This window comes from Lissotriton helveticus, chromosome 10 (genome assembly GCF_964261635.1).
Source record: "Lissotriton helveticus chromosome 10, aLisHel1.1, whole genome shotgun sequence".
Classification (NCBI taxonomy): Eukaryota; Metazoa; Chordata; class Amphibia; order Caudata; family Salamandridae; genus Lissotriton; species Lissotriton helveticus.
In genome coordinates, this window is record NC_136071.1 from 5,931,948 (window position 1) to 5,957,656 (window position 25,709).

At 49.1% G+C, this 25,709-nt stretch overlaps 1 protein-coding gene and 1 pseudogene across 1 annotated transcript in view; both read left to right on the forward strand.

The window, feature by feature from the left end:
• CACNA1F (calcium voltage-gated channel subunit alpha1 F) overlaps nucleotides 1–25,709 on the forward strand; it is a 323,883-nt gene that overhangs the window by 166,878 nt on the left and 131,296 nt on the right. The window contains exons 21-26 of the mRNA XM_078664279.1: nucleotides 2,629–2,688; nucleotides 3,917–4,023; nucleotides 7,484–7,571; nucleotides 14,039–14,146; nucleotides 16,336–16,388; nucleotides 25,397–25,543. Coding sequence (XP_078520405.1) covers nucleotides 2,629–2,688; nucleotides 3,917–4,023; nucleotides 7,484–7,571; nucleotides 14,039–14,146; nucleotides 16,336–16,388; nucleotides 25,397–25,543 — 563 coding nt within the window. The remainder of the gene's footprint in view (nucleotides 1–2,628; nucleotides 2,689–3,916; nucleotides 4,024–7,483; nucleotides 7,572–14,038; nucleotides 14,147–16,335; nucleotides 16,389–25,396; nucleotides 25,544–25,709) is intronic.
• LOC144784989 (large ribosomal subunit protein uL29 pseudogene) lies at nucleotides 1,761–2,138 on the forward strand (annotated as a pseudogene).

Below are 25,709 nucleotides of genomic sequence, written 5' to 3' on the forward strand. Positions count from 1 at the left end.
CTTGGTTGGTGCAGCGCTTGCAGCCACCTCTTCTGTGACTAAACATGAACCATGAAAACATTCGACTAAGGGATCATATCAAAGCCCAGGGAGGTGCAACCAGTAGTTAAAAAAAAGAAACCTTTAAAACAACGTATGTTCACCATGATGTCAGTGACTACCCTGTCAATGACAATGTCTACGCCAACAACGACAACAACAGCATCAACGGCGAACCCATCGAAGCCAACATCGTTGACGCTGATCCCGTCGTCGATGAGAACAGCTCCATCTGAAGGGAACAGCTTCGTCAAGGCGACCTTACCGTCAACGAAGACACCTTTGACTGTGATCACAACGCCATCGATGACGACACTGTCAACCCCTGTATTATTGGAACCTGTTATTTCACCATTGAAGGTGTCAACCCTACTCCCAGCTCAAAGTTTACGATCTGATCAGGAAGAAGAGACTAGTTACCATGCCTCGCAAACAACTTACAGTCCAACACAATTGAATATGAAATTGGTCCCAGATTTTGGGGAGGACAAGGAGGAAAATGAATGTTACTTATAATCTGACTGCCAGCAGGATTCCATTCCTCAAACTCCACGTTCTTTGGTATCACTTAGACAACACAAAGAACCTGAAGTGCTTCAAGTGCCTGTAACCTTTTGATCGACATCACAACAGATGATGGAGACGTTCCAAAAGATATTGCACAAGATCCAGCTCACAATTCACCTACCCACTTAATCATTTGCCAGCTGTGCCCAGTTGCGGCCGGCAGGGCTCGCGGGTGGAGGGGCAGGCGAGGGTTGCGAGTGACGTGGAGTTCATGATTTCAGGAGGGAGCCCCATTAAAATAAATATCACTTACCTTGCCGCCGGGTCCCGCGTCTCTGTTCCTGCTGTCCGGCTCTGACTTCAGGAGCAGGAAGCAGTCAGCCAGTCTCCCTCCCCATAGCCAATCACAACACTTCAATGCAGCGTTGTGATTGGTCTGAGCACCGTGACACGGCACTCAGCGAGGGGCTGTAGGGGTGCACATGTTCTCCATGCAGGCTGCAAAGCAGCCTGCATGGAGAACAGGGAAAGTGTGCATGACCGGTTTGGGCGGCCCGAGAGGACCGACCAAACAGTCATTGAGCACTTAGGAGTGGGCAAACCACTCCTCCCCTGCCCTGCTCCGAGAGCAGAGCAGCCCACCAAAGGAAACATAAAATGATAATAACTGAAATGTATTATCATTTTATGTTTTTGCTTCTCGCACTGCTTGAAAGCAGTAGGACAATGCTCCTCCACCATAAAGGAGGAGCCGCCACTGCCTGTGCTCCTCGACAGCCATCACCACTACCTCTCCACCAGGTCCAAGAGAGCCACCCCCCAATCCATTCAACAACCACTGGCCCCACCAGTGCAGGGGAGCAAGGAGCAGCCACGGAAGTCTGTAAGATCAATACCAGGTTTGGATTTCCTCTGGTTGGAAGGCCTGAAGCTGATGAAGACTTCGGCTGAGGTTCCAAAGGTGATGCCTCATCTGGAGAAGTGTGAAGGCTTGGACTCTGCTCCGCTGGTCTCGCTGGACATTCTAAACTTGATGAAGTCCGCTCTTCAGCGGTGCAGAGGAGAACCAAGAATCCAATCGCACCGTCCTCGGTCCGCCAGACAAGGAGAGTAGATGTAGAGCTAATTTGAGTAGAAGAATTTCATCTCTGGCAGCGACTTCAATCAAGACGGCCAATGCTTTGCTTCTAGGGCGTTGGCGGCTCGCAGCGAATATGGCAAACATCAAGGCCTGTGGTCAGCGCGGTGAGAAGAAGAAAGACCTTCTGAAGCAGCTTGATGACCTCAAGGTCGAATTGTCGCAGCTCCGGGTTGCCAAAGTGACTGGTGGAGCTGCATCCAAGCTGGCCAAGAGCCGGGTTGTCCAAAAATCCAGAATCCTCACAGTCATCAACCAGATACAGCAGGAAAACCTGCGAAAGGTTTACAAAGGCAAGAGGTACAGGCTCCTTGATTTGAGGCCCAAGAACACTTGTATTTAGCGCCGTAGACTCAACAATTACGTAGAGGGTTTGAAGGCCAAATACAAGTCAGAAAAGAGCGTTTATACCCAATGTGCAAATTTGCTGTGAAAGCTTAAATGTGTTGTACAAAATAAAGGCTTTATGAGAACTAGGGCGTTCTGATCGTCAGTTGTTGGATGATTTTGTACCATTCCTGGAGCTAAAAGATAAGAAGGAGACGGCGGGAGCTATCCTTAGGGACGGAGAACGGGTCCAGATACATCGATCTGATACAAAGCAGAACCTTCAACACACTCTAATTAGAACATAGCGCACATCTGAAAATACGCATGACGCCTGCATGGATCACGGGGTGAGGACACAAGGGTGCTGAGCACTTGCAGCAAAGCCATTGAGAATGGAAGAGTCCGGCCTGGGTCATCACCTGTTATGGAGCGGTCTAGACTTTGGTAGTTTTGCCTCTGAGTGCTGGTGTCTGACCCTACTTGCTGCTTGTGTAATACTACTGGGGTTTGGGCTGCTTCTCGCTCTGGTTTGTGGCTCCTGGTCGTTCAATCTCTTTTTATTGTTTTGTAGTCTGCGGACATGTATTCGTTAATGCGCTTTCTTTCTATTCCAGATCCTGGGGTACTTCGATTATGCTTTCACCTCCATCTTCACTGTGGAGATCCTCCTGAAGGTACAAAGATGCCCCTAGTGTGTGTGTGTATTGGGGCAGTTGAGGGGCAGTATCTGCTGGGGGTCTCTCTGCTAATGCTGAGTTTGTATCTTGAGAGTGTGAGCCCCAATGCTGCATTGTGGGGTCAGATAGGACCCTGGGAGTCTGAGGGGGAGGCGAGGGGCTGTCAGTGAGGGGGCCTCTCTCTCTCTCTACTTCCTTTTCTTCTTTCAGTTTTTCTCTCCATCTCTTTTTCATGCCTGTCCTATTCCTTCTTTTCTCCTTTGAACCCACGTTTGTCTTTTTTATTCCTGCACCCACTGTTCTGTTTCTCCATTCCCCTTTTACCTCACACCCACTCTCTTGCTCCCCTTAATCCTCTCTCTCACAAACATTCATTTGCCCTTCTTCCCACTTTCTATTCCCCTCTCCCACCTCTGTCCATTATCCCCTCTTTTTCTCATCTATCATTCTGTCGCCCATTCTTTCATCCCTCGTGTCTCTGCCTCCCAACTCTCTTGCTCCGCTCTCCTCTCTCCTGCATCCTTTCCTTGTTTCCTCCCCCATTCTCTTCGTTCTTTTCTCTACTCCCTGTTTTTCTTTCCCGTACTCTTCTTTCTCGTGTTTCTTTCTTCTTTCCTTCCTTTCTCATCCCCTCTCCTGGATCTTCCTCCGTTCCCCTTTTCTCCTCTTTCCATTCCCACATTCTCTCATGGGTCCTTTCTCTTTCCCTCTTGTCTCTTTCCGTGCCCTTCTTTTGTCTCTGTCTCATTCATCTCCTCTCTCCTGGATACTTTACTTGCTCCCTTCTCCTCCCCTCCTTTCCTCCATTTCATCTCTGTCTCCCTCCCAATACTTGACTGTATCCTGGACCATTGCCTCCTTCCCGTCTCCTCCTCCTCACACTCTCTCTCTCCTTCTCTGCTTCCTTCTCTGCCTCCTTCTCTGTCTCCTTCTCTCTCTCTCTCTCTCTCTCCTTCTCTGTCTCATTCTCTGCCTCCTTCTCTGTCTTCTCCTCCTGCCTCTCTCTCTTGTGGACTCTTCTCCTCCTCTTCACTCCCTCTCTCTTCTCTCTCCTTCTCTGTCTCCTTCTCTCTCTCTCTCTCTCTCTCTCTCTCTCTCTCCATCTCTGCCTCCTTCTCTGTCTCCTTCTCTGTCTCCTACTCTCTCTCCTTCTCTGTCTCCTTCTCTGTCTTCTCCTCGCGCCTCTCTCTCTTGTGGACTCTTCTCTGTCTCTTTCTCTCCTCAGATGATGGCCTACGGGGCCTTCCTCCACAGGGGATCTTTCTGCAGGAACTGGTTCAATCTCCTGGACCTGCTGGTGGTCAGCGTGTCCCTCATCTCCTTCGGGATCCAGTGAGTGCCATGGAGTGGCTTCCAGTGGCCCTTTCCTCTCCACTGTTGTCTGGTGATGTCCCTCTCTCTCCCACACCTCCTCCTCTGTCCTGTCCTCATATCCTCCCTCTGGCTGCCTTCACCTGAGCCCTCCACGCCGCTTTGTTCTGCATCCAAGGAACCTTTATTTCAGTCATAAACAGAGATTCCCTCAGCCTGTGGGAGACGCACACAGATGGAGGCAGCAATATTCTATGTTTGGGACCTCAGCCAGGATTCCCTGGATGCACAGCCTGGTTTCTCTGAAGTGAGAACCCATCTGCCTAAGCAGGGGTGGGAGAGGGCCTAGTATTGAAGCCCTCTGCCTAAGCAGGGGTGGACCAGGGCCCTAGTGATTGAACACAAGTTGACTGACGTCCCAAGCACCCATGTCCAGGGTTCACAGGCAGAGGAGGCTGCTTCCCCTGGGGCTCACATTAGGCCTTTGGCAGAAAGAGCAGAAAGAATGAATTCTGCCTGAAGAACTTTAGAGGAAGAACCCAGCATCACAACTTAAAAGATAACCCTACAATGCGTCATAGAAATGGATTTCCGAAGCTAGAACTTCTATTGATAAAACCTAATGAAAGATGAAATATGTAAAATTATTTCAATGCTTGACCCCAATATCAGAGCAATCTTCGTGAGTGTACTGGCCTTTGGAAGTCTACTGAGGTCCACGAGGAGCCGGAACAAGAGAAAAGATAAACTTCCAGGTGGATTAAAACCCCGGGCAGGCCAAGTCCAGAGCCACCTGGGGATCTCAGATGGGAGGCCAAGGATGTTCAGGAGAGTTTACAATACTCTACGCCTTGGGTCTGGATCTCTGAGAAATAAGATATACAAAAGGTAATTCCTGACAACAGAGTCAACAATGACACCTCTATAGGAGAGGATTCACTCTTTATCCAGAACCACAGGAGGCGATGTTTCATCATTTGGGTCTGGCCTTCTCTCATAAGGGACCCATGTCTCCAAACCTGACTAGGGTGACCCTTGCCGACTGAAGGGATTGAGGATAGCTGTCAATTGTTGACTCCAGAGAGGTATAGCTCAAGAACCCCAAAGAATTTCTTCCCACTAAATGAGACGGGTTTCTAAAGAAGTGCAGCGCTAAACAATAATTGGTGGTGGCTTAAAAATGACTACAGGCGCTCTAAACCTTTTTATTCACAGAGTGTCGTTGTCATGGTTAAAACGCAGGATGCGAACAAGTGGAAATTCCAATCGTTAGACAGTGATTAGGTCCAAAGTGATTTAGTGGGAAGAAATTCTTTGGGGTTCTTGAGCTATACCTCTCTGGAGTCAACAATTGACAGCTATCCTCAATCCCTTCAATCGGCAAGGGTCACCCTAGTCAAGTTTGGAGACATGGGTCCCTTATGAGAGAAGGCCAGACCCAAATGATGAAACATCGCCTCCTGTGAATGATGGGTTCTGGATAAAGAGTGAATCCTCTCCTATAGAGGTGTCATTGTTGACTCCGTTGTCAGGAATTACCTTTTGTATATCTTATTTCTCAGAGATCCAGACCCAAGGCGTAGAGTATTGTGTACATGTTTGAGGGGAAGTACACCTCGCAGGTCTATAAAATTTTCCCTGAGACCTTCCTTGAATGTATTGTTTTATGTTCAGGAGAGTGACCTGGGCACTGACTTCCAGTGCTGGACCTCAGTGTGTCATCAAGAGCAGGGCCACAGGGCAGGGTACATTAGTCATGGCTAAGTGCAGACCCTCGGCTGGGATCAGAAGGAGTGCACATCCGAGCGGAGAGTTTATGGGTAGAACAGGGCAGATGGATTCCCCGCCCCCTCTCCTCCCAGCCCCCCCCGTGTCCTGGTCATTCTGTGCCCCCCTGGGTCTGTGCTGTCCTCTCACTGCCCTCTCCCCCCCCAGTGTCCTGGTCATTCTGTGCCCCCCTGAGTCTCTGCTGTCCTCTCACTGCCCTCTCCTTGCAGCTCTGCCCCCTCTCTCCCCCCCCAGTGTCCTGGTCATTCTGTGCCCCCCTGGGTCTGTGCTGTCCTCTCACTGCCCTCTCCCCCCCCAGTGTCCTGGTCATTCTGTGCCCCCCTGAGTCTCTGCTGTCCTCTCACTGCCCTCTCCTTGCAGCTCTGCCCCCTCTCTCCCCCCCCAGTGTCCTGGTCATTCTGTGCCCCCCTGGGTCTGTGCTGTCCTCTCACTGCCCTCTCCCCCCCCAGTGTCCTGGTCATTCTGTGCCCCCCTGAGTCTCTGCTGTCCTCTCACTGCCCTCTCCTTGCAGCTCTGCCCCCTCTCTCCCCCCCCAGTGTCCTGGTCATTCTGTGCCCCCCTGGGTCTGTGCTGTCCTCTCACTGCCCTCCCCCCCCCCCCCAGTGTCCTGGTCTTCTGTGCCCCCCTGAGTCTCTGCTGTCCTCTCACTGCCCTCTCCTTGCAGCTCTGCCCCCTCTCTCCCCCCCCAGTGTCCTGGTCATTCTGTGCCCCCCTGGGTCTGTGCTGTCCTCTCACTGCCCTCCCCCCCCCCCCCAGTGTCCTGGTCTTCTGTGCCCCCCCCCCTGAGTCTGTGCTCTCCTCTCTCTGCCCTCTCCTTGCAGCTCCACCCCTCCCCCCCTGAGTCTGTGCTCTCCTCTCACTGCCCTCTCCCCCCCCCAGTGTCCTGGTCCTTCTGTGCCCCCCCTGAGTCTGTGCTGTCCTCTCTCTGCCCTCTCCCCCCCCCAGTGTCCTGGTCCTTCTGTGCTCCCCCTGAGTCTGTGCTGTCCTCTCTCTGTCCTCTCCCCCCCCCAGTGTTCTGGTTCTTCTGTGCCCCCCCTGAGTCTGTGCCCCCCTGAGTCTGTGCTGTCCTCTCTCTGCCCTCTCCCCCCCCCCCAGTGTCCTGGTCCTTCTGTGCTCCCCCTGAGTCTGTGCTGTCCTCTCTCTGTCCTCTCCCCCCCCCAGTGTTCTGGTTCTTCTGTGCCCCCCCTGAGTCTGTGCCCCCCTGAGTCTGTGCTGTCCTCTCTCTGCCCTCTCCCCCCCCCCCCCCAGTGTCCTGGTCCTTCTGTGCTCCCCCTGAGTCTGTGCTGTCCTCTCTCTGTCCTCTCCCCCCCCCAGTGTTCTGGTTCTTCTGTGCCCCCCCTGAGTCTGTGCCCCCCTGAGTCTGTGCTGTCCTCTCTCTGCCCTCTCCCCCCCCCCCAGTGTCCTGGTCCTTCTGTGCTCCCCCTGAGTCTGTGCTGTCCTCTCTCTGTCCTCTCCCCCCCCCAGTGTTCTGGTTCTTCTGTGCCCCCCCTGAGTCTGTGCCCCCCTGAGTCTGTGCTGTCCTCTCTCTGCCCTCTCCCCCCCCCCCAGTGTCCTGGTCCTTCTGTGCTCCCCCTGAGTCTGTGCTGTCCTCTCTCTGTCCTCTCCCCCCCCCAGTGTTCTGGTTCTTCTGTGCCCCCCCTGAGTCTGTGCCCCCCTGAGTCTGTGCTGTCCTCTCACTGCCCTCTCCTTGCAGCTCCAGCGCCATCTCTGTGGTGAAGATTTTACGAGTCCTCCGAGTGCTGCGTCCCCTCAGAGCCATCAACCGAGCCAAGGGGCTGAAGGTGAGAGACTGCACAGGTGCGGTGAGGGGGCCCCCTCAAGAGTATGAGGAGGGCCCAGGGGTGTGAGAGGGAGAGCAGAAGTATGAGGGGGATAAGCAAAGCCTGCAGGAAGGGTCCGAGGTGGGTGGTACTGATGACAGAGGTGGTGTGTGGCCGGGGAGCTAAAGGCCGTATCGTAAGACTGACGTAACTTACAAGGCGCCTCAGCCTGCGGCTAGATAGAGTCTTTACCAGATAAGGCGTTACCGAAGGTAAGTAACTTGTTCATCTGAACTATTAGGCACCATAACTGAAAGTGATGAATTATAGAAGCCTAGTCTGAGACATAACAATGGTGTCCAGTTGTGTCAGAGGGTGATATTGGGGTTGGACACGGAGGTTGAGGCCGCAAGAACACCCTCCTTTCATAAGTGCCTTATGATGTCATGAGAAACAGCTGAGAGATCTTAGCAGTCTATTGAGTCACCCAAACATTTCAGACAACTCTGTTGATGTGACTACTGCATCCTGAGATTGCTCAGAGGGATGCAAGGGGCGAGGTGACCCCAGTATTCGGGAACAGACATTGGGCCCCGTAGTCCGATGCTGGCCAGATACTCTTCCTACAGTCTAACTGTCAGAGCAGCCCAAGCACCAAGGTCAGCACTGCAAGCTGGACAATGCATGGGGGACCATATAAAAACATCCTGCAAACATGCATACCCTTTGTCCAACACGGCCCTGCAATGGTTGCCCTCCTGCCTCACCGGCTGCCCTCAGCAAGTGCAGAGGGGATTCTCTTTAGGGGAACCCTAGGGCTCCATCATATTCCTGTAATTATCCTCACAACAGAGACATCCTAAGAATCCTCACTGACAGAGGCACTAATATCCATCCATATATGGAGGATAACCTTCTCTACTTCTGAATCAACACTGGTCTTGACGTTCAGTAACTCAAGGTCTGCAGTGATCAGAATCAGAAGTGAATGTCCCGGGGCTGCCGGCCTCAACCCCACGAAGACTGCGTCCCTCCTGTTCACCATCTCTACCAAGCCATCACCGACTCAAACACAGCTCTGCAGCATGTATGTAGTTGACGGCCAATGCAAAGTCTCTTGGACTCACCTTCGACCGAGACCTCTCCGCCAAAGAACACGTCATCAAGAAAACCAAGAGGGCTTCACCAGCTCTCCCTCCTGAAAATACATCAACCCTGTCTGTCTCAAGCAGACTTCAGAATAAAAGTCAAAACCTTAATCTTCTCTCACTCGAATGAGTCAACACTTTCAGCGGCTTCGCCAACGCCACACAGACCCCCTGAAGAGCATCTTACGCACTCCAGCACATCCCTTCAAGAGCCTGAAGAAGATTGACCACATCACCCTAAGGTGTAAAGACCTACACTGGCTCCAACTACAAGCAACCATCAACTGTAACAACTGCTTCATCGTACGCAAAGCGATCAGGCCTCGATACCCAGCCGCGGAGAAAATACCCATCCCAGGCAGACGGTGGAGAGATACGCCAGGAGCATGGACATCACCAGATTGGAAACAAAGTCAAAAATTTGAAAAAGTTGAATACCAACTCAAAGGGTCTAGATGCAAAGAGTGTGCAAATTACTTTTGCAACAAGATCTCTGATCTCAGGAAAGAAATGGATAATTTGCCCATTTTAATACGGCGGGAATGTCCTCTTTGCGGTGTACATTTGTGCCCCCCTGGCGGAGGGCACAACTGCGGTCATGTGGTATCCTTGTTTTTTTTGTCCATAGCCTCAGTCAGATCTAGTGTGTATGCAAAGGCCTAGAACTGTCCCTTGACTTGGGTGAGGTCCTGGTGCCTGAAGGTCGCACCAAGCGTGCCCCTCCAAGTCCTGAATCTGGAGGGTCGCACCCGGCGTGCCTTCATTTGTTTTAGAGTGGACTGCCGTCCCTGTCATGGGTTTTACATGTAGCGTGGGGGTGGCAGTGTACTGTGTTTTCTGCCATAGTAGTTGTGACCAGATCTTTTTGATCTGTGTCTCAGAGTGGAGGGCTTCTATCCCACATGTGTAAAGTTTCTCATATATGCGCTAACCAAGGTCGTAGGAATAACAAACCAGTGCGTGTTATACATGTGCATATGTGCGTGTAGCCTCTGCGGTACATGCATTGCGTGCATATGTGAACGAGAGTAACCGAGGTCTGTGGGTTCCATTTTGAAGCCCCGGGCCTGTCCTTGTGCACAAGATGGAGGTGAGGTTGATGCTTCTGATTTCCCCAGGTCCAGGGATTAAATAGTTGGAGGCACTGGGGGAGGAGCCCAGGTGACGAGAGTGATCTAGTTGAAGACTTCATTGGAACTTGAAGAAGGAAAAACTATGAAATCCAGCAAGCCGAAGGAAGGGAAGAGACAGGCCAGAGACGGAGTGTGGAATGGAGCTGAGAATAAGACAAGTGTTCTTGGTCAACCCATGGGACCCGTACCTCCTTCCTACCCAAGGTTGTGACACCTTTTCACATCGGGCAGAACATCCCGCTGCCGACTTGCTTTGCGCCATCGCACCCTTTCAAAGCGGAGGAGAGACTCCACCGCCTGGATCCAAAAAGAGCGTCATCGTTCTACATTTATTTTATTTTAAATTTTACAAAGTTTTATATAGCGCAAACTTGACCCAAATCAGGTATCAGAGCGCTTTACATAGCACCAGTTGCATTACATGAGGACACATTATTTTTTGTTAGGCACAGGGAGATTAGGTTAGATGTAGGTAATAGCAAATTACCGAATGGTAAATACCGAATTTTACCGATTCGGTATTTACTAATCAGTAATTGTTATGTAGGAAAAAAATCGGTAAAAATACCGAATCAGTATGATTCGGTAATTACCGAATCAGTATTTGCCATTGATTCCTATGGGCCTTGAAGCCCATAGGATTCAATAGCAAATACCGATTCGGTAATTACCGAATCGGTAAAATTACCGAATTGCCAAGGGGGACAGGGTGTCACTTTGACACCCTGTTGCACCCCTGTTTCTGGCTTGTGTGCCATGTGACACACATACATGCCCTTAGGGCATATCTGTGTGCCACATGGCACAGGTGTACATGCACAGAGGTGCATGTACACAGAAATTCGTAATTTACCACCCAATAGTATTACATGGTAAATAACGAATTTCTAAGGGCCTGTGGCACTGTAAACTGTGCCACCTACATATTGAATTACAGAATCGGTAAATATACCGATTCTGTAATTTTCTAGCCCCCTACATTACAATACCCAAATACCAGTCGGTAACGGCCGAAATCGGCCGTTACCGACCGGTATTTGGGCTCCTACATCTGGCCCTAGGTGATATCCCCAGAATCACAGGATGTTGTAGTGTCATTACCGACACTCGAACCCAGTTCCCCAGATTCGAGGTCAACTGCCCTAGCCGTTAGGCCAACTCCTCTCTCTACATTGATCGTATCGTACATTGATCGTAGCAAAGACTTTCAAGAAGACGATCAACTGTTTGTGGGATTTTTTGGAGCAGAGAAAGGTAAAGCAGCGCAGAAGAGACCCATCTCCAGATGGAATGGCCTCTGCATCAAACTCTGCTATGCACATGCCAAGAAGCAACCCCGCGAGGGGGTGCGGGCTCATTCCACCAGAGACAAAGAAGCGACCACTGCATTAATTCATGAAGTCCCAGTCCTAGGCATCTTTGTGGGCCTCGTTGCACACGTTTGCCAAACACTACTGCCTGGACAGTCGGGTCCGGCGTGATGGGCATTTCACCTGTTCGGTCCTCCAGGACATTTTAGTGTCAGCAGTCCGCAGACCACCACCAGGGATACTTTGCTTTGGTGTGTATTCTAAGGTAAGGAATCTGTGGCTAGAAGTCGCTATCAGATAAACAAGTTACCTTCGGTGACGGCTTATCCGGTAGAGACTCTAGCTGCAGATTCCTTACCGACCCTCCCATCCGCCCCGTTCTGCGAACTGTGGTTTCCATTGTAAGAGACCTTTGGGGCCCTCACTTGGGCACTGTGGCCACAACACCTCAGTATGTCTCCGTCCTTCTGGTGCAGAAAATTGGCACGAATCTGAGGCCAGCGCACTGGGCTGGCTCCTGTGTAGGCACCGCGAACGGGACTTCCGCTGCAGATTATGCCATGCAAAGCGGGATGACGTCCCCTATTGGCGCGCAAGGGGCCTGCTCAGAAAACCTTTTGGATCCAGTCTGACACTTGGGGATATTCTAAGGTAAGGAATCTGCAGCTAGATAGTGTCTCTACCCGATAAGGTGTTACCGAAGGATAGTAACGTGTTCTTTAATCTCTGTGAGGAGTTGATCAGTGACTTTCCCAAGCCGAGAGAGTTTGGAGCTGTGATTGTAGGGATATTAAATTGTGGATGTTCACAGTATTCAATAAGTGACCTAACTTTGCCAGATTTTAAGTCTGAAAGAAAGTTACCTTAAGACCAGGAGATGTTGATAATGTGGAACCCAAAACTGCTGATGGTATCAGAGGAGGGAGGACTTCACATGAGGAAGAGGTCAGGTTTGTGTAAGAGGAAATGTTTGTGAAGAAACCACAGAGAAGGCAGAGCTCTCAAGTCTTGAAAATTCTTGGAAGCGAGAACTCCTGGCAGCGTGGCATCACACGGAGGTATATGGTTATGCTACAAGACCTTGTAGAGTACAACTGAGACCCTGATCAGACGTCCTGGTGCTCCATACCTTCTGATGATTGTCCTCCATTGCCCCCAGCAGATCAGTCAAATATGGCTATTTTTAGGGCTTTCCAAAAGGTAACCTATGACTGAGTCTGCTATGAGTTAAGCTGCTTGGTTCCCTAACACCACAGCTTGCTGGCTGACTCGCTGCTTATGTCGTCGTTCGAAGCGTGGATTAATTTTATTATTTTGCTTTGTGGAGGCTTCTTGTTCCGCTGGATTGGAGATCAGAAACAGGAGCCAATAGTACAAGAGGGACAAGTGGCCCAGAATGGGGCTGAGCAGCAGAACTGGTCTGGGCATGATCGGGCCGCTGAATACGGGCTTTGGAAGTGTTGAATTTGAGAAGGTTGCCACGCAGTCCTGACGCGCTACCCATGCGTAAAGCTGGCTTTATTAATCCTTGGGTGCATCTTGCTGACCCTCTAAAGTGAATTAATGACCCTATTCCAAAAGACCTTCATAAATGTCTCCAAGTTTGAAAACTTCAGGAGTATTTAATATTCAAGCCTGATGGTCTTTGTCGCAGAGCAAAGCGAGAGACACCTTTTGAAAGAGAATTGGGTGAGAAGCAGTCCATAGAAGAAAGCTGTAGCTGCTTTTCTGAGCTCAGATTTCCAAAACCAAGAATCTGTTTATTGAGGCAAACAATGGCCAAAATGCCCCGCGCCTAGCGAAGATTGCGGCAGAATCTACGGAGAAGAGCTTCAGTGGTTTCAAATCTTCACATTCAGAGTCCTCAGATGAAGTTATCACTGAGATGGGGAGTGAACGCACGACAAAACCAGTGGAAGAAACTTCTCTGCGCTTCAGCTCAGTACACATGTATGTCCTTGCTTTGCTAGTTGCACTCAAGGCAGGCAATGATCTTGATTGTAGAAGAGAAGGGGTGCTGTATCCCACAAATGGCACATGGATCACGGTAGGAGAGCCTTGTAGTTAAACGTACTTAAAAGGTCCTGCCCGTGGGAAACCGATTAGTCATCCGTGTATCCCGGCATATAAAGGTTCCCCTTTGATTGGGCGGAATTCTTGAGAGTGATAGGAAGAAACTGCTGTTGAACTTAACAGAAAACAATTATTAATGTATTAAAATAACACTGATTAGAATTGTTTAAAGGCAGGTGCAGCTGTTGTGCACCCTTCTTTCACCTCTTCCTGGTTCCAGCGAGACAGGTGTTCATTATTCTCGTTAAAAAGAAACTTTCAGCATAATATGTATTTATTTTTTCAATACATTCTTTTCTATAATTTTTAACATACACATGCTGATTCAAACTACTTGTATCAGTGATTTCCCTCCTCACTTGAAGAGCAGCCTTCTTCTCAGTCCATCTACCGAGGGTAAATCAGAGAAGGGAAGCGTGTATTCGATGTCGTCCTCGACTCCACTCTGGTCTCAAGGCCTGGATGGAGGAGACTTTTCCATATGTTCAATATCTTTGAAATATTTAGAGATAATGGCATGACAGAGACAGTTTGGGCTAATGAGAGGACCTCTTTGGTTATGGGTGCAGATTAGACGTGTGGAGAATGCCTTGGTGCGTGGTGACTGTTGGCGGTGTGCAATGGGTAGTTTTGGGTTTAAAGTCAGTGGCTTAAAAGAAACATTGTGAGGGTCTCTGGAAGGTCTAGGTTTGCGAGGGGAGCTTGCAGGTTTGGGCAGTTTTGGAAAGCAGTAAGACCAGTTTTGGGGTTCGTAGCGGGCGGTTTGTGGGGTATAATGACAGTCTTCCACTTTGAAGTGACCTTTGGCACTCTTTTGATTCCAGCACGTGGTCCAGTGTGTATTTGTCGCAATCCGCACCATCGGAAACATCATGATTGTCACCACGCTGCTGCAGTTCATGTTTGCCTGCATCGGGGTGCAGCTCTTCAAGGTAAGAGAATCAGCCCCCTTCGACTCCACCTTGAGGGGTGTAGAGGGGTGTAGAGGGGTGAGGTGGAAGAAGAAGCAGGCATAAAAAACTAAAATATGAGGAGGAAGACAGGGATAGGCGGAATATTAGGAAAGATGAGAGAGGAAGAAAAGTAGGAAAAATGACTTTAAAAGTAAAGAGTGGACAGGAATATTACAGGAGAGGAGAGGACAGGAGAGTACAGGGGGGCAAGGAATAACAGCAGATGGGCAGGGATGTAGAAAAGGAACCAAAGAATATGACAGACAGAAAAATAAGGAAAAAGGAGAGAAAAGGCAAGGAGCAAACAGTAGAGTGAATGAATAAAGAAGTGGAGGTGGAACCCAGGAGAGGGAAGGAGATAGCAGGAGAGGCAAGGACAGGCTAGTCAAGACCCCATTCATGCCACATAAGTGAAAGCAGCATTAGGAACATTCGTAAGGAGGTGTTTATATCCAGATGCAAAGGCCATGAGAGTGTATTGGTCCTACGTGGTATTTTGACGCTGTGAGTCCCAAAGGTCTCCTCCGTCGCCCTGTAGATTCGATGGGCTTCGAGGGAGAGGCTCTACGGGGTTTTAGTTGTTCCTGTTGGACCATCACATGAAACGTGCCTCGTTCTGTCATTCTGCAGCATCATTGACTACGCAGTCCCTCAAGGCTCAAGTCTGCTGCTCCACTGTTCAATGTATATATGGCAACCTGGTGCTCGTATTCTGCAACCCACTAGTCTGCTTTGAGAAGCGTGCGGTGACTTGCAAATCTGCCTTAGGTTACAGAAGCATGGCAGAGGCTGCCAACAGCTCATATATTGCCTCGTACATATGGATCTGGAAGTGCTTCCCCCTTTCAGAGTTCTTGCCACTCAGCACAGTGATTTCCTTTCACCTCCCGTCCAGCTGGCCACCCTACTTCCACCCCCACGCACAGGTCTTAGGAGTCATCCTCAACCCTGATCGCTGAGTCTTGCGCCTACGGCTGTTCGTGTGGGGTTTCTCATACTGCCCTTCCTGTAGCACAGGTTCAACCTATGCCCTTAATGTGCTGACCTCAACTACCTCTCCTCTGCCTGACTCACTAAGACCTCCACGGCCTGGCATAAGACTGCCTTTAGTATGTCTCAACCACCTAGCCCTCCATGGCCTGGCACCAGACGCCTCTCCCTTTCCTGACTTACTGAGAGAATTAGGGAGAGGATGTGGCCTAACAGCCTGAGCGGTCGACCTCGGAGCTGGGAAACCAAGTTCGAGACTCGGAAGGGACACTCAACATCCTGTGATTCCGACAAATCACTTAACTTGCCCATGCATAGCAAAAATGAACGGGTCCGCCTGTAACGTAACTAGTGCTCATGTAAAGCGCTCTGATACCTTTGAGTCTAGTTTGCGCTAATTAAAACTATACAAAAAAAATCCTGATCCCTCCATCTCCTGGCACCAGAGTACTTCTCCTATTCCCGATCCACAGAGCCCACCATGGCCTGGCACCAGACTGCCTCTCCTCTAACTGGCCCACGGAACCCTCCGTGGACTGGCACCTGACGCCTCTCCCATGCCCAACTCACCAAGACCTCTGTGCCTGGCACCAGACTGCCTCGCCCATTTTTCATCCACAAAGAACTCTTCGGGTGGCACCGCACCACCTCTTGAGACTGGAGTCTTCCTACCTTGCCCGATTCCAAATACCGGCATCGCTGAGCTCACTGTCCATCGGCAGATCAAGCCTCCATATCTTGGGACTCTTCTGGCGTGAACCTGACCAGGGGAAATTCTGAAAAGCTTTGAAAGTGCTCCAGATCTGCTCAGCTTCAAGACATCAGTGGCCCAAGCTCGCCGGCAGAATGTTTGTCTGCGGGCTCCACGGTATTCCTCAGGCTCGTCCCCCTCACCTCCCTCCCTCCAATCTTCGCGTTCCGCTGCAGAGCAGTCCAACCCTTTAAATGAATAAATCAGGCGATGCCTGAAGTGACCAGAAAAGGCAAGGGAAAGACAAGAGCGAATAAGCTAAGGCTCTGGGAATATGAGGAAGGACAAGAAACACTCTTAAGCTGCATAAAACATTTTATGAAATTGGGGATAAGCAAGCCCTTTGTCCAGGGGAGAAGATGCTGATCTGTGCTTCGCTAGCACTGAGGTCACAAAGTCCGATGAATACCTCATTTTTATTTTTCAGGGCAAATTCTTCAGGTGTACTGATGAGGCGAAACACATGCCAGATGAGTGCAAGTGAGTACCCAGGACGCGGCACCTCGCCTGCTGTTCTTATCAACAGGCGTGGCCTCCACAAACTACCCATCCCCAAGCCACCCTCCTCTGCCTGATACTCACTGACTTGTATTCCTCTACTCCTTGTCCTGCTCCTTGCCTTGACCTGTTTCCAGTTCTATTCTGCTCACACGGATTCCTGCTTTTGTGGCTTCACCCCATCCCCTGATGAATCATCCCTCTATGCCACCAGATTCTATGTATTTAATCTTTATCGTAGCCCTCATCTCTCTGGCTTTAGTTGACTTTGAAATACCATTTCCTTGAGTTTGTGCAGAAGTAGTTGACCCCCAAAATGAGCATTTCATGTTTTAAAAAAAAAAAAAAAAAGAATTTTTTTTTTAGATTTCACACCTTCTCCAGCCTTAAATCTTTCATAGAGTCACAATCCAGATTTTTTTTTCATCAGGCTGGAACCTATGATGATAGTCAGTGCTGACATAGCATTGCACCATTACAATCAATAACACAGGAAAAAGCCACAGGTTACATATACCAGACCACCTCATTGTGTGACCCGAACTTCAGCCAATCTGGACTCTGGAAGCACAGCTTTTACCTTGACCGAGCCTTCCAATTGGCAGATGTTCTAACGAGAGGCAGTGCGATGAGGTCAGATAGACCCTCATGGACTGGGCAGGAGGGAGGGTCACACAGGAATCTATGAAAGATGCCAACGCCGGAGAACCAAAGTTACAGGGAAGTTAGTCATTCCTTATCCGGCATTGGATCTTTCAGAGATTCACAGTTCTCATCATCAGTATGGGAACTCTTGGTAGTCAGTGCTAACATAGCATACTGTATATAATCCATACATTTACACTGACACAGCCGTACGCTGTGTGTGGCGCACCCACTGCATGTTATCACATGTAATGTAATGTAAACTCACACTTATATAGCGCTACTATCGCTCCACGGAGCATCTTGGCGCTCAACTCCCAACCCTGCTGGAAAAGGTTGGTGGACAAAAGACAATCTCGACGAATTACAGGCTTTACACTAGTGCTCTACTAGAACTCTGGACAAGCATGTCTCCTGCTGTCAGACTTTCAAAGCTTGTCTCGAGGAAGGATTTGTAGCCCCACGAAGAGGGGGGAAGCAGGTCACGCAAATCTATGAAAGATGACTAGGCTGAAGAAGTGTATTTACAGCAAAGTACAGTTTTCTTCTCAATGTTAAAGCTTTCATAAATTCACATGATTGAACTACAACTGAAGGCAGTATTGTAACGAATGTAAAAGTAAAAGACGCAAAGAGGCTTGCCTCAGTGGAACATGTGTCACAGCACAGCCCGGCCAATCGCAGTCCCAGTTCTCAACCGTGAATCGAAGCAGTAATGCTTGGTAAACATGCGGGCGGAGGTCCATGTGGCTGCTTTGGAAATATCTTGTAGGAGCGCTCCAGTGAATAGTGCAGCTGTGGCAATCATGGCTGCGTTAGACTGAGTATGTATTCAGTGCCGTGTAGGCAGTCTGGACTTGACATGGCCGAAGGCAATGCCTCCCCTGATCAGCAGCTGTCCGGTTTTACTAAAGAATAGACCTTGATAGAGCCGCAAAGAGAACCCGAAGCTGATCTGACTTGTGAAAGTCTTTTGTCTTTTTAAACAAGAATTTCAGGCCTTGCTTAGTGTCCAAAGAGAGCAGGGACCACAGACCACAGCCCGTTGAAGCTTCTAAACCATGAACTCAACAATCAACCTCCCACCAGAGGGTCACACCTCAGAGTCCCATGGATGGACCGGTACACCCTAAATATATACCCACTGGAGAATTCAGCCTCGGGAGTAGGGTGGAAATGTTAGGAATGCTATGGAGAGGTACTTCTAGTCAGCTAAGAGTTGTACAAGCTCATACTACTGGCAGTCTGTGTGCGGTGCAAATACTTGTAACATTACCACATAAGAGGTTTTAGATTATACGTAGTCATCTTTTGATGACCTTCTCTGGTACCTCCTACACACAGGGAGCACTGAACAGAGGTCGAAAGCTGCTCCTGGGGTGTGTGTGGGCATTGTCTAGCCAAAATGGTGCCTGTGGTGAGCTCTGTCCGGGTTTATCCTTCACCTGCACTTTCTCGTCATCGTGAACCCAGACAGGCTTTGGAAGGTGAGTGCCCGCAAAAGTAAAATGGCAAGCCAAAGTATCCAAAAACTGCCAATCGGCGCTCCCCGTTGAGAGTAGAAAAATGCTCGAGAGGGAGCCGAGATGTAGTCGCCATGTTGTGGCCTGCAGGCTCGCACTGAGGTGTCAAAACGAGGTTGCTCTCGATTGAAGAACAACCCCAGTGGCAGCACACAGGTGAGAGCGGGAAGAGGTATACGCCTCCACTCATACAGGAACGAGGTAGCGTTCACTGCTCAGTTGCTGGGGTCTATGCTACTTGTCCTATGAGGTCTTCCCCTTACACTGGAGAAATGAAAAATCTAGAGAAACCAAACAGACTCCGTCCTATTATGTAATAGTTTCCTCACATGCTGAACTAACTGTAATGACTACAATTCATGACTGAAGATGAAGATTCTTATAAAGTACCTAACGGGCAACTCTCGAAATCAGGGTGACTCTTGCATTGTTCAACAGGTGACCTCAGCTCTGCCATTAAATGCCTAAGACAAAGGCAACAGGACATCAAAAGGGCTTAAAATACTGGTGGGTGGACGTGCACAGAGGTGTGCAAGATTCAAATAGGACCCCAGCTACCAAGTCTTGACACCCGAAATGGTGGCAAAAATGGGTGAAAAGCCCAATGTTTTAACGAAGGAGGACTTGAAGAAATAACTCTCAAACCTCCACCAAAAGATCTCTGAAAAGGGAGACTGGGATGATGGACCTCAACGAGACATCCAGGTTATCAGAGAAAGGGTCTTGACTAACCAAGATGGCATAGTCAGTATCAGCCAGGATATGATGACCTCCAAATCAGCTCTCGTTCGCTTGGAAAAGTTGAAAGAGAAATGTGCTGACCTGGAAGACAGGCCGCGCTGGGACAATATCAGGATCCGTAATGCAAGAGAGGCAGAAGAAGGCTCAGGCATCGAAAGGGTCTGTCAAGAGCAATCCAATGTGAGGACGAGAATTTTGTAATTCAGATTGTGTCAGCACGTAGAGCGGGGGCTCAAAGAGAAAGGCCACAGTTTCTGCTAAAGATATGTTGGTAAAACCAGTCCCTTCCTAGTGGATTGACAATGTCATCAAAGAGGCGAGGAAATCAAAAAGCCTCAAAGTGTGGTATCCCTTCGCGAGCCCTAGAACTTTGCTGGAGACAGATCCGTTAGAGATGGACCTTCCCAGTGGTGCTGTGGTTCCAATCAGACTCTAAAACCTTCATGATTCACACTGTGGAAGAAGAGAAGAAAGCCCCAGGAATGACGGACGCCTCCCAGCCGATATAATCCCAGGTGATGCAAGAAGAAACATCGAAACCAAAAGACAAGTGGGAGAGACCCCGTCCACCAAGGAATTCCACACAGACACCTTGGAAGGAGAGGCTGTAAAGTTACATATTGAGTCACCGTCACAAACCTAAATCGTTCACTGAAATTGCAAGAGCGAACCACCTGAGGTGGCGGCAAGCTAGGCGGCTTGTGGGAGGAGCCCAGGGGGCTGGATCCAGAGCACATTTTTGGCTTTGATGCATTTCACATATCCGTCAAGGATGCATCGAATCTGTCCCAAGGCTGGACGTTTTCAAATGAGTAAGTTTTTCTTCCCCAGCTGAGGTGGGTTATGCAGGAGGGAAAGTGCTCACCCATGGAGCTGGTGTGAAGAACAACCAGGCATGTGTTGCATCTATCACGCAAGAGTTAGAACAGGAGCAAAGAAGGCAGCTCTTTGTTGCAACACAGCCATGGTGAAGATAATAACTTGGAATCTAAAGTGTTTGAATCTGCCATTATAAGACATACATTCTTGGGAGCAATAAAATGTGAACTCCCTGGCAGAATCTGCCTACAGGGAACTCATGTCCTTCACAGGGATGGCCCCAGGATGTGGAATGGGCGCTATCCACAGAAAACTGTGCCCAAGCAGAGGCAAAGAGGAGTGAGGCTGTGGTGTGGTCACCTAACTACATTGACTTGACAGCAAAAAGGCTGCGTCAGACCCCAAGGATGGTGGTTTTCCAGTGTGATAACTGACATCTGGGGAAGGAAATAACCACCGTAGCTTTTTAAGCCCCAAAGGTAGGACAGGGGCACTTCATTTTGACTGATTCACAAGTAAAAGAGGGGCCCTGAGTGAACTAATAGGGGTGGGAGACTTTAGCCTGGTAACAGAGCCCACGCTAGACTGCCACCCTTAAAATAGATATCTTCAGGGAGCTTTGGGGGCAACTACAGGAACAGGGCCTGTCTCCCATCCGGCGTGAAGCACGGCCCCTAGAACGGGACTATATGTACTGTTCAATCATATCATTTGTAAAGCGCACTACTCACCCGCGAGGGTCTCAAGGCGCTGGGGTGGGGAATGCTGCTACTGCTCGAAAAGCCAGGTCTTGAGGAGTTTTCTGAAGGTGAGCAGGTCTTGGGTCTGCTGTAGGTGGATGGGGAGGGTGTTCCAGGTCTTGGCGGTGAGGTGGGAGAACGATCTGCCGCCGGAGGTCGCTCTTCGGAAGCGGGGGACTGTGGCAAGGTCGGCGGAGCGAAGCTGGCGTTTGGGGGTGTAGAAGCTGAGTCGTCTGTTGAGGTACGTTGGTCCGGTGTTGTGGAGGGCCTTGTGTGTGTGGGTGAGGAGCTTGAAGGTTATCCTCTTGTTGACGGGGAGCCAGTGCAGGTCTCTCAGGTGGGGTGTGATGTGGCTGTGGCGAGGGATGTTGAGCATCAGGCGTGCAGAGGCGTTCTGGATGCGTTGGAGCCGTCTCAGGAGTTTGGCCGAGGCTGCTGCGTAGAGGGCGTTTCAGTAGTCGACTGTTCACGTGTTTATATATCCTACTCTCGGTCAGATACAGCTTGGAGCTCCCAACCAATTCTCAAGCCACGATTAAGAGATAAGTCAGAGTGAGAGCACTTTCAGACCACGCAACGCTCACAATGGAGGGTGATAACAAAAGGGAAAACTGGAGGTTTGATGAATCCCTTTTAAAGTGGAGGCATTATTGGACACCTTGAAAATAATGGAACACAGAAGTCTCACCACTTTATGGGATGCACTTAAGGTGGTTATTAAAGGTCAATGAGTAGCAGCAGAGACAGAGCAAAAAATAAATTGGAATTTACCTAGAAATTAGAAGCAGACCTGCAATTGGATGAAGCAAGGTATACGGCTGCCGGATCTCCCCGGGTTTTCTGATTTCTAACTTCCTCGAGGGGCCCTTTGAATCTAGTAGCCATAGAAAAGTTTGAAAAGACACCCATGCGCTTGAAACAAAAAGTTTACAAAAAGGCCAACAAAACGGACATTTTGTTAATAATGTTTCTTAAGAAGTCAACCATCAGACATGGAATATAAAATGTAAAAGACCCCAAGGGTCTTGTCCAACAGGACGCAAAGCGGGAAATCTGTAGAAAATACAGTAAGAGCATCTGTGCGGCAGGTTCCGTTGTCGTTCCTGTCTTTGGTTGCCTTTGTTATCACCTAGAACAGGTGAGGTCACTGAGGCACAAACCACAGCGGATGAGGTATCACGGGCATTAAACATTTGGAGCCTAATAAACCCCAGGTTCAGGTGAGCCGACTCATTTCTTTCATAAATGCTTTCCATCTGTAATTTCTGCACAACCACAAGATTCCTTTCTGTGTATTTTAGTTTAAATATTGAATATACCTTGTAGGACTAGACACCTTCCTAGAAAACTATTCTGTCCTCAATTACTCATATACCAATCAAAACATAACATAGATTATATCAAAACCATATTTATTAAAAAGAAAGTTTTTTTATCAAATAACTTGATATAAACAATTTCTTACACATAAAATTTCATACATATTTCATCATAAATCACAAAAAATTATACAGTATATCAACATGTAGAAAATCAGTTAAAAAGCCAGTATTGTCAACGCGTTTCGGTGCTTTGGTGGTTGGAACACCTTCCTCAGGACTATGTTAAAAACATCTTCAATATTTATAGCATTTTTAAATTAGCGGAACCAGTCTTGATCCTGGAGTTGAGGTAGCCTTATATAATCTCCTACACCTCTGCTTTTTCGTCAAAGGATTTTGTAGATGTTCGTAGAGTCGTTCGAGTAAATAGATACACTCCTCAGGGCTTTGTTTATTACAGTTTATGCCGGTTGTAACCACCTTCCCACTCCTTGGTTTATATGGGGATTGTAGTTGTCGTCACTCCTTGTTTTACTTTAAGGCGAGCCTTGTCATCTTGGTTTACGCCAGCACGCACCGTCTGCCTGGTCTCCCTGATCTCCAGTGTCAGTAATATTTAAACTAAAATACACAGAAAGGAATCTTGTTTTTGTCACAATATTTCCCAGTCCTTTCTGGGTTCATTAGGGAAAACTCTCTCTTTTTTCTGATTTCTGCACAACCTGCAAAGCTATTCAACTCATGTGAGCGATGAGGAACAGCTTCCACCCTCAATGACAGAAGCGACCGTCACCCTGATACACAGACGTGGCCATCCCATGGACGCCTGCGCTTACAATAGAGCTATACCGCTGGGAACACAGATGTGCTCACCTCTTTGGTACCTAAAAAAGGCATGACTGATCTCCAAGGGAGAATGAACGTCTTTTAAAGGGACTGGTCTAAGTTGCCTCTTCCAGCGGCAAGGAACTCATGGGACTAGTGCTACACCATGGCACGCAGTATCACCAAGCGGCCCAGCTTCGAATCCTTTCTGAGTGGAGTCTCAGGAGCCTGAGAAGCGTTGGATACATATGGAGGCCGTTCTTCCGGGCTGAGCTACGTGGGATGTAACATGGCTCCTTAGACCACGTACGCCACCGGTGGGATACGTCTTTGTACTATCTCTCTTAAGAATAGAGACCTGGGACAAAGTTACAAGGCCCAGGACATTGCATCCTGTTTAAATGAGGTGTCACCAACAATTTAGAGCCGGGCATGTTGCAAACGTTACTTCCTACATCTGGTTTTCCCTTATAATCTTAGACATACATTGTAAGAGTGCAATTCCAACAGATGTGAGAGAATAACAGATGCAAAGGCATCCATTCTATGGACTACCAACGTCAACATGGGGTGGAAGCCATGTTGATGCCCTTATTTAAAGATGTTCTGATGGTTATAGGCGAAGAGACGACGTCTCTGCCATATTTTGGATCTGTTGGTTCATTCAAAACCATTGAATCTGAATTTCTACTAAAACTCCTAAAAGAGGAGGCTGCGGTCTCATAACGCGTACGCAGGTGGTTTCAGTCGTTGCTGGGAGCCAATGCAATCGCGCCAACGAAGGCGGAGATGGGATTCTAAGGGGGTCTCCGCTGTCCCACTGTCATTAAGCCTTGTTCATTGGACCTTCCTTTGGACAGATTCAGTCTAATCTCAGTCGTACCCTGAGGATACGCAGGGTGTCTACGAGCAGGTGGAACACGTAAAGATTTCCAGACACTGAGGAGCTGAATGGAAGAAGGGGCCACACTCATGAACTAGGGTGGACTTAAACAAACATGGCAAAGGCAGAGGTTATGATCCTCTGCGGATGCTTTTGACACGGGATTCTCTTCCTCCATTGATGGTCTTGCTGTCCCTCTTGATATCGTTTGCCTAGTATGGGATCTGGGAGCAGTTTGAGACTCAATCGTGATCTTTAGTGGTAGGCAAGAGCCATTATCAAGGCAGCACGAGATGTAATTAAATCCAAATTGGGCCACAGCAACTTACCCTACAGAGATCTCCAGCAGTTCTAAACCACCTTACTAATGGAACTTCAGGTTTATTTATTTATGAAGCTTACTCTGCGGAAGTTGGGTCAAAAAATCAAATAAGTTTGTGGTGCTCAGCTTATAAATAAAATAAAGCTTGGACACTTGAGTGGTGGAGGGTGAAGGGAATCCCCGCCTTCCTCATGACTCCGGCAAAAATCTACCAGTGCACTCAAGCAAAAGGTGGCCTCCACTCATGATTGGTTGGCAGTCCTGCCACACAAACATGACCCTCCCTACATACGCATCACCAGGAAACAAAATCTGGCCCTGGATTTTTCAAGCCTAAGGGATGACGATGGCTATGGTGCCAGCCCTCCTGTTGCAGGGTCCAGTGTACAATTATGAAACACTCATTTCTAGGGAAGGCTTGCCCTGATGATGTCACCAGGCTCCGCCCACAGCCTCCATTGTTTTCTTCAGATGTCCGAGGGGGGCTACAGTGCCACAAGCCAATCAGAATGAAGACTGCAGGTCTGCATCTCACTGTTGTGCCAACAACTAAAGAAGTTAGAGAAACTTTCACAGAAAGGGTTGGCCAACCCAGCCGTCCCTTTCTGGGACCTGTGGTGGCTGCAGCTTCAATTTATCCCTGATGAGACATTTCCCTCTAAAGGTTTAATAGATGTAGGAAGTCAGTAAAACAAGACCTCAATATTTCTTTTTACAACAGACCGCCATCATCAGAAATAGTTGACCCTCCACTTTCACCCAAAGACCCATTCTCTAGCCCCCTCCATGTCTGCCCACACTCCCTGGTTTCCTTGCACTCCACTTTGCTAGCCGTACGTCACTTAGTCCCTGCATCCTTCCCCCTCCTCGGGTCACACCTCTGTAGCCTGCTTATTCCATCGCTCTACTTCCTCTTCGTCTGTCCCCAACTTCCTGATTCTCTGATTACATCATCTTAGCTCCATCCGCTCCTCAACCCTCCCAGACACTCTGTTTCCATGCTTTTTTCCTGCTTCGTAGCTCACACTAGTCGTCTAGGCTCTTCCTCTGTCTCTACCTTGCTAACCCCTCTAATTCCAAAGCCGCAATCCACTTCCCTTTATTCCCACATCTTTGTTATTGCTTCTATCAATGGCTGCCTCCCTGACCTGACTCTACCCTCTGTTGCAGGGGCACCTTCATTGTGTACAAAGATGGCGACGTGGGGCACCCCATGGTCCGTGAGCGCATCTGGCACAACAGCGAATTCAACTTCGACAACGTCCTCTCTGGCATGATGGCCCTCTTCACCGTCTCCACCTTCGAGGGGTGGCCAGCGTAAGTGTTTCCAGGGCAAGCCAGGAGGAGGCACCCCATTTGCAACATCCACTATTTCAGGGTGTGGTTGTGGGACACACACCATCGTAAAAGATTACACTACTCCCTTAAGGAACGGGTTGGTGAATCGAAATGAAAAGAAATGCTGAGGGTGATAGTGGCTGTG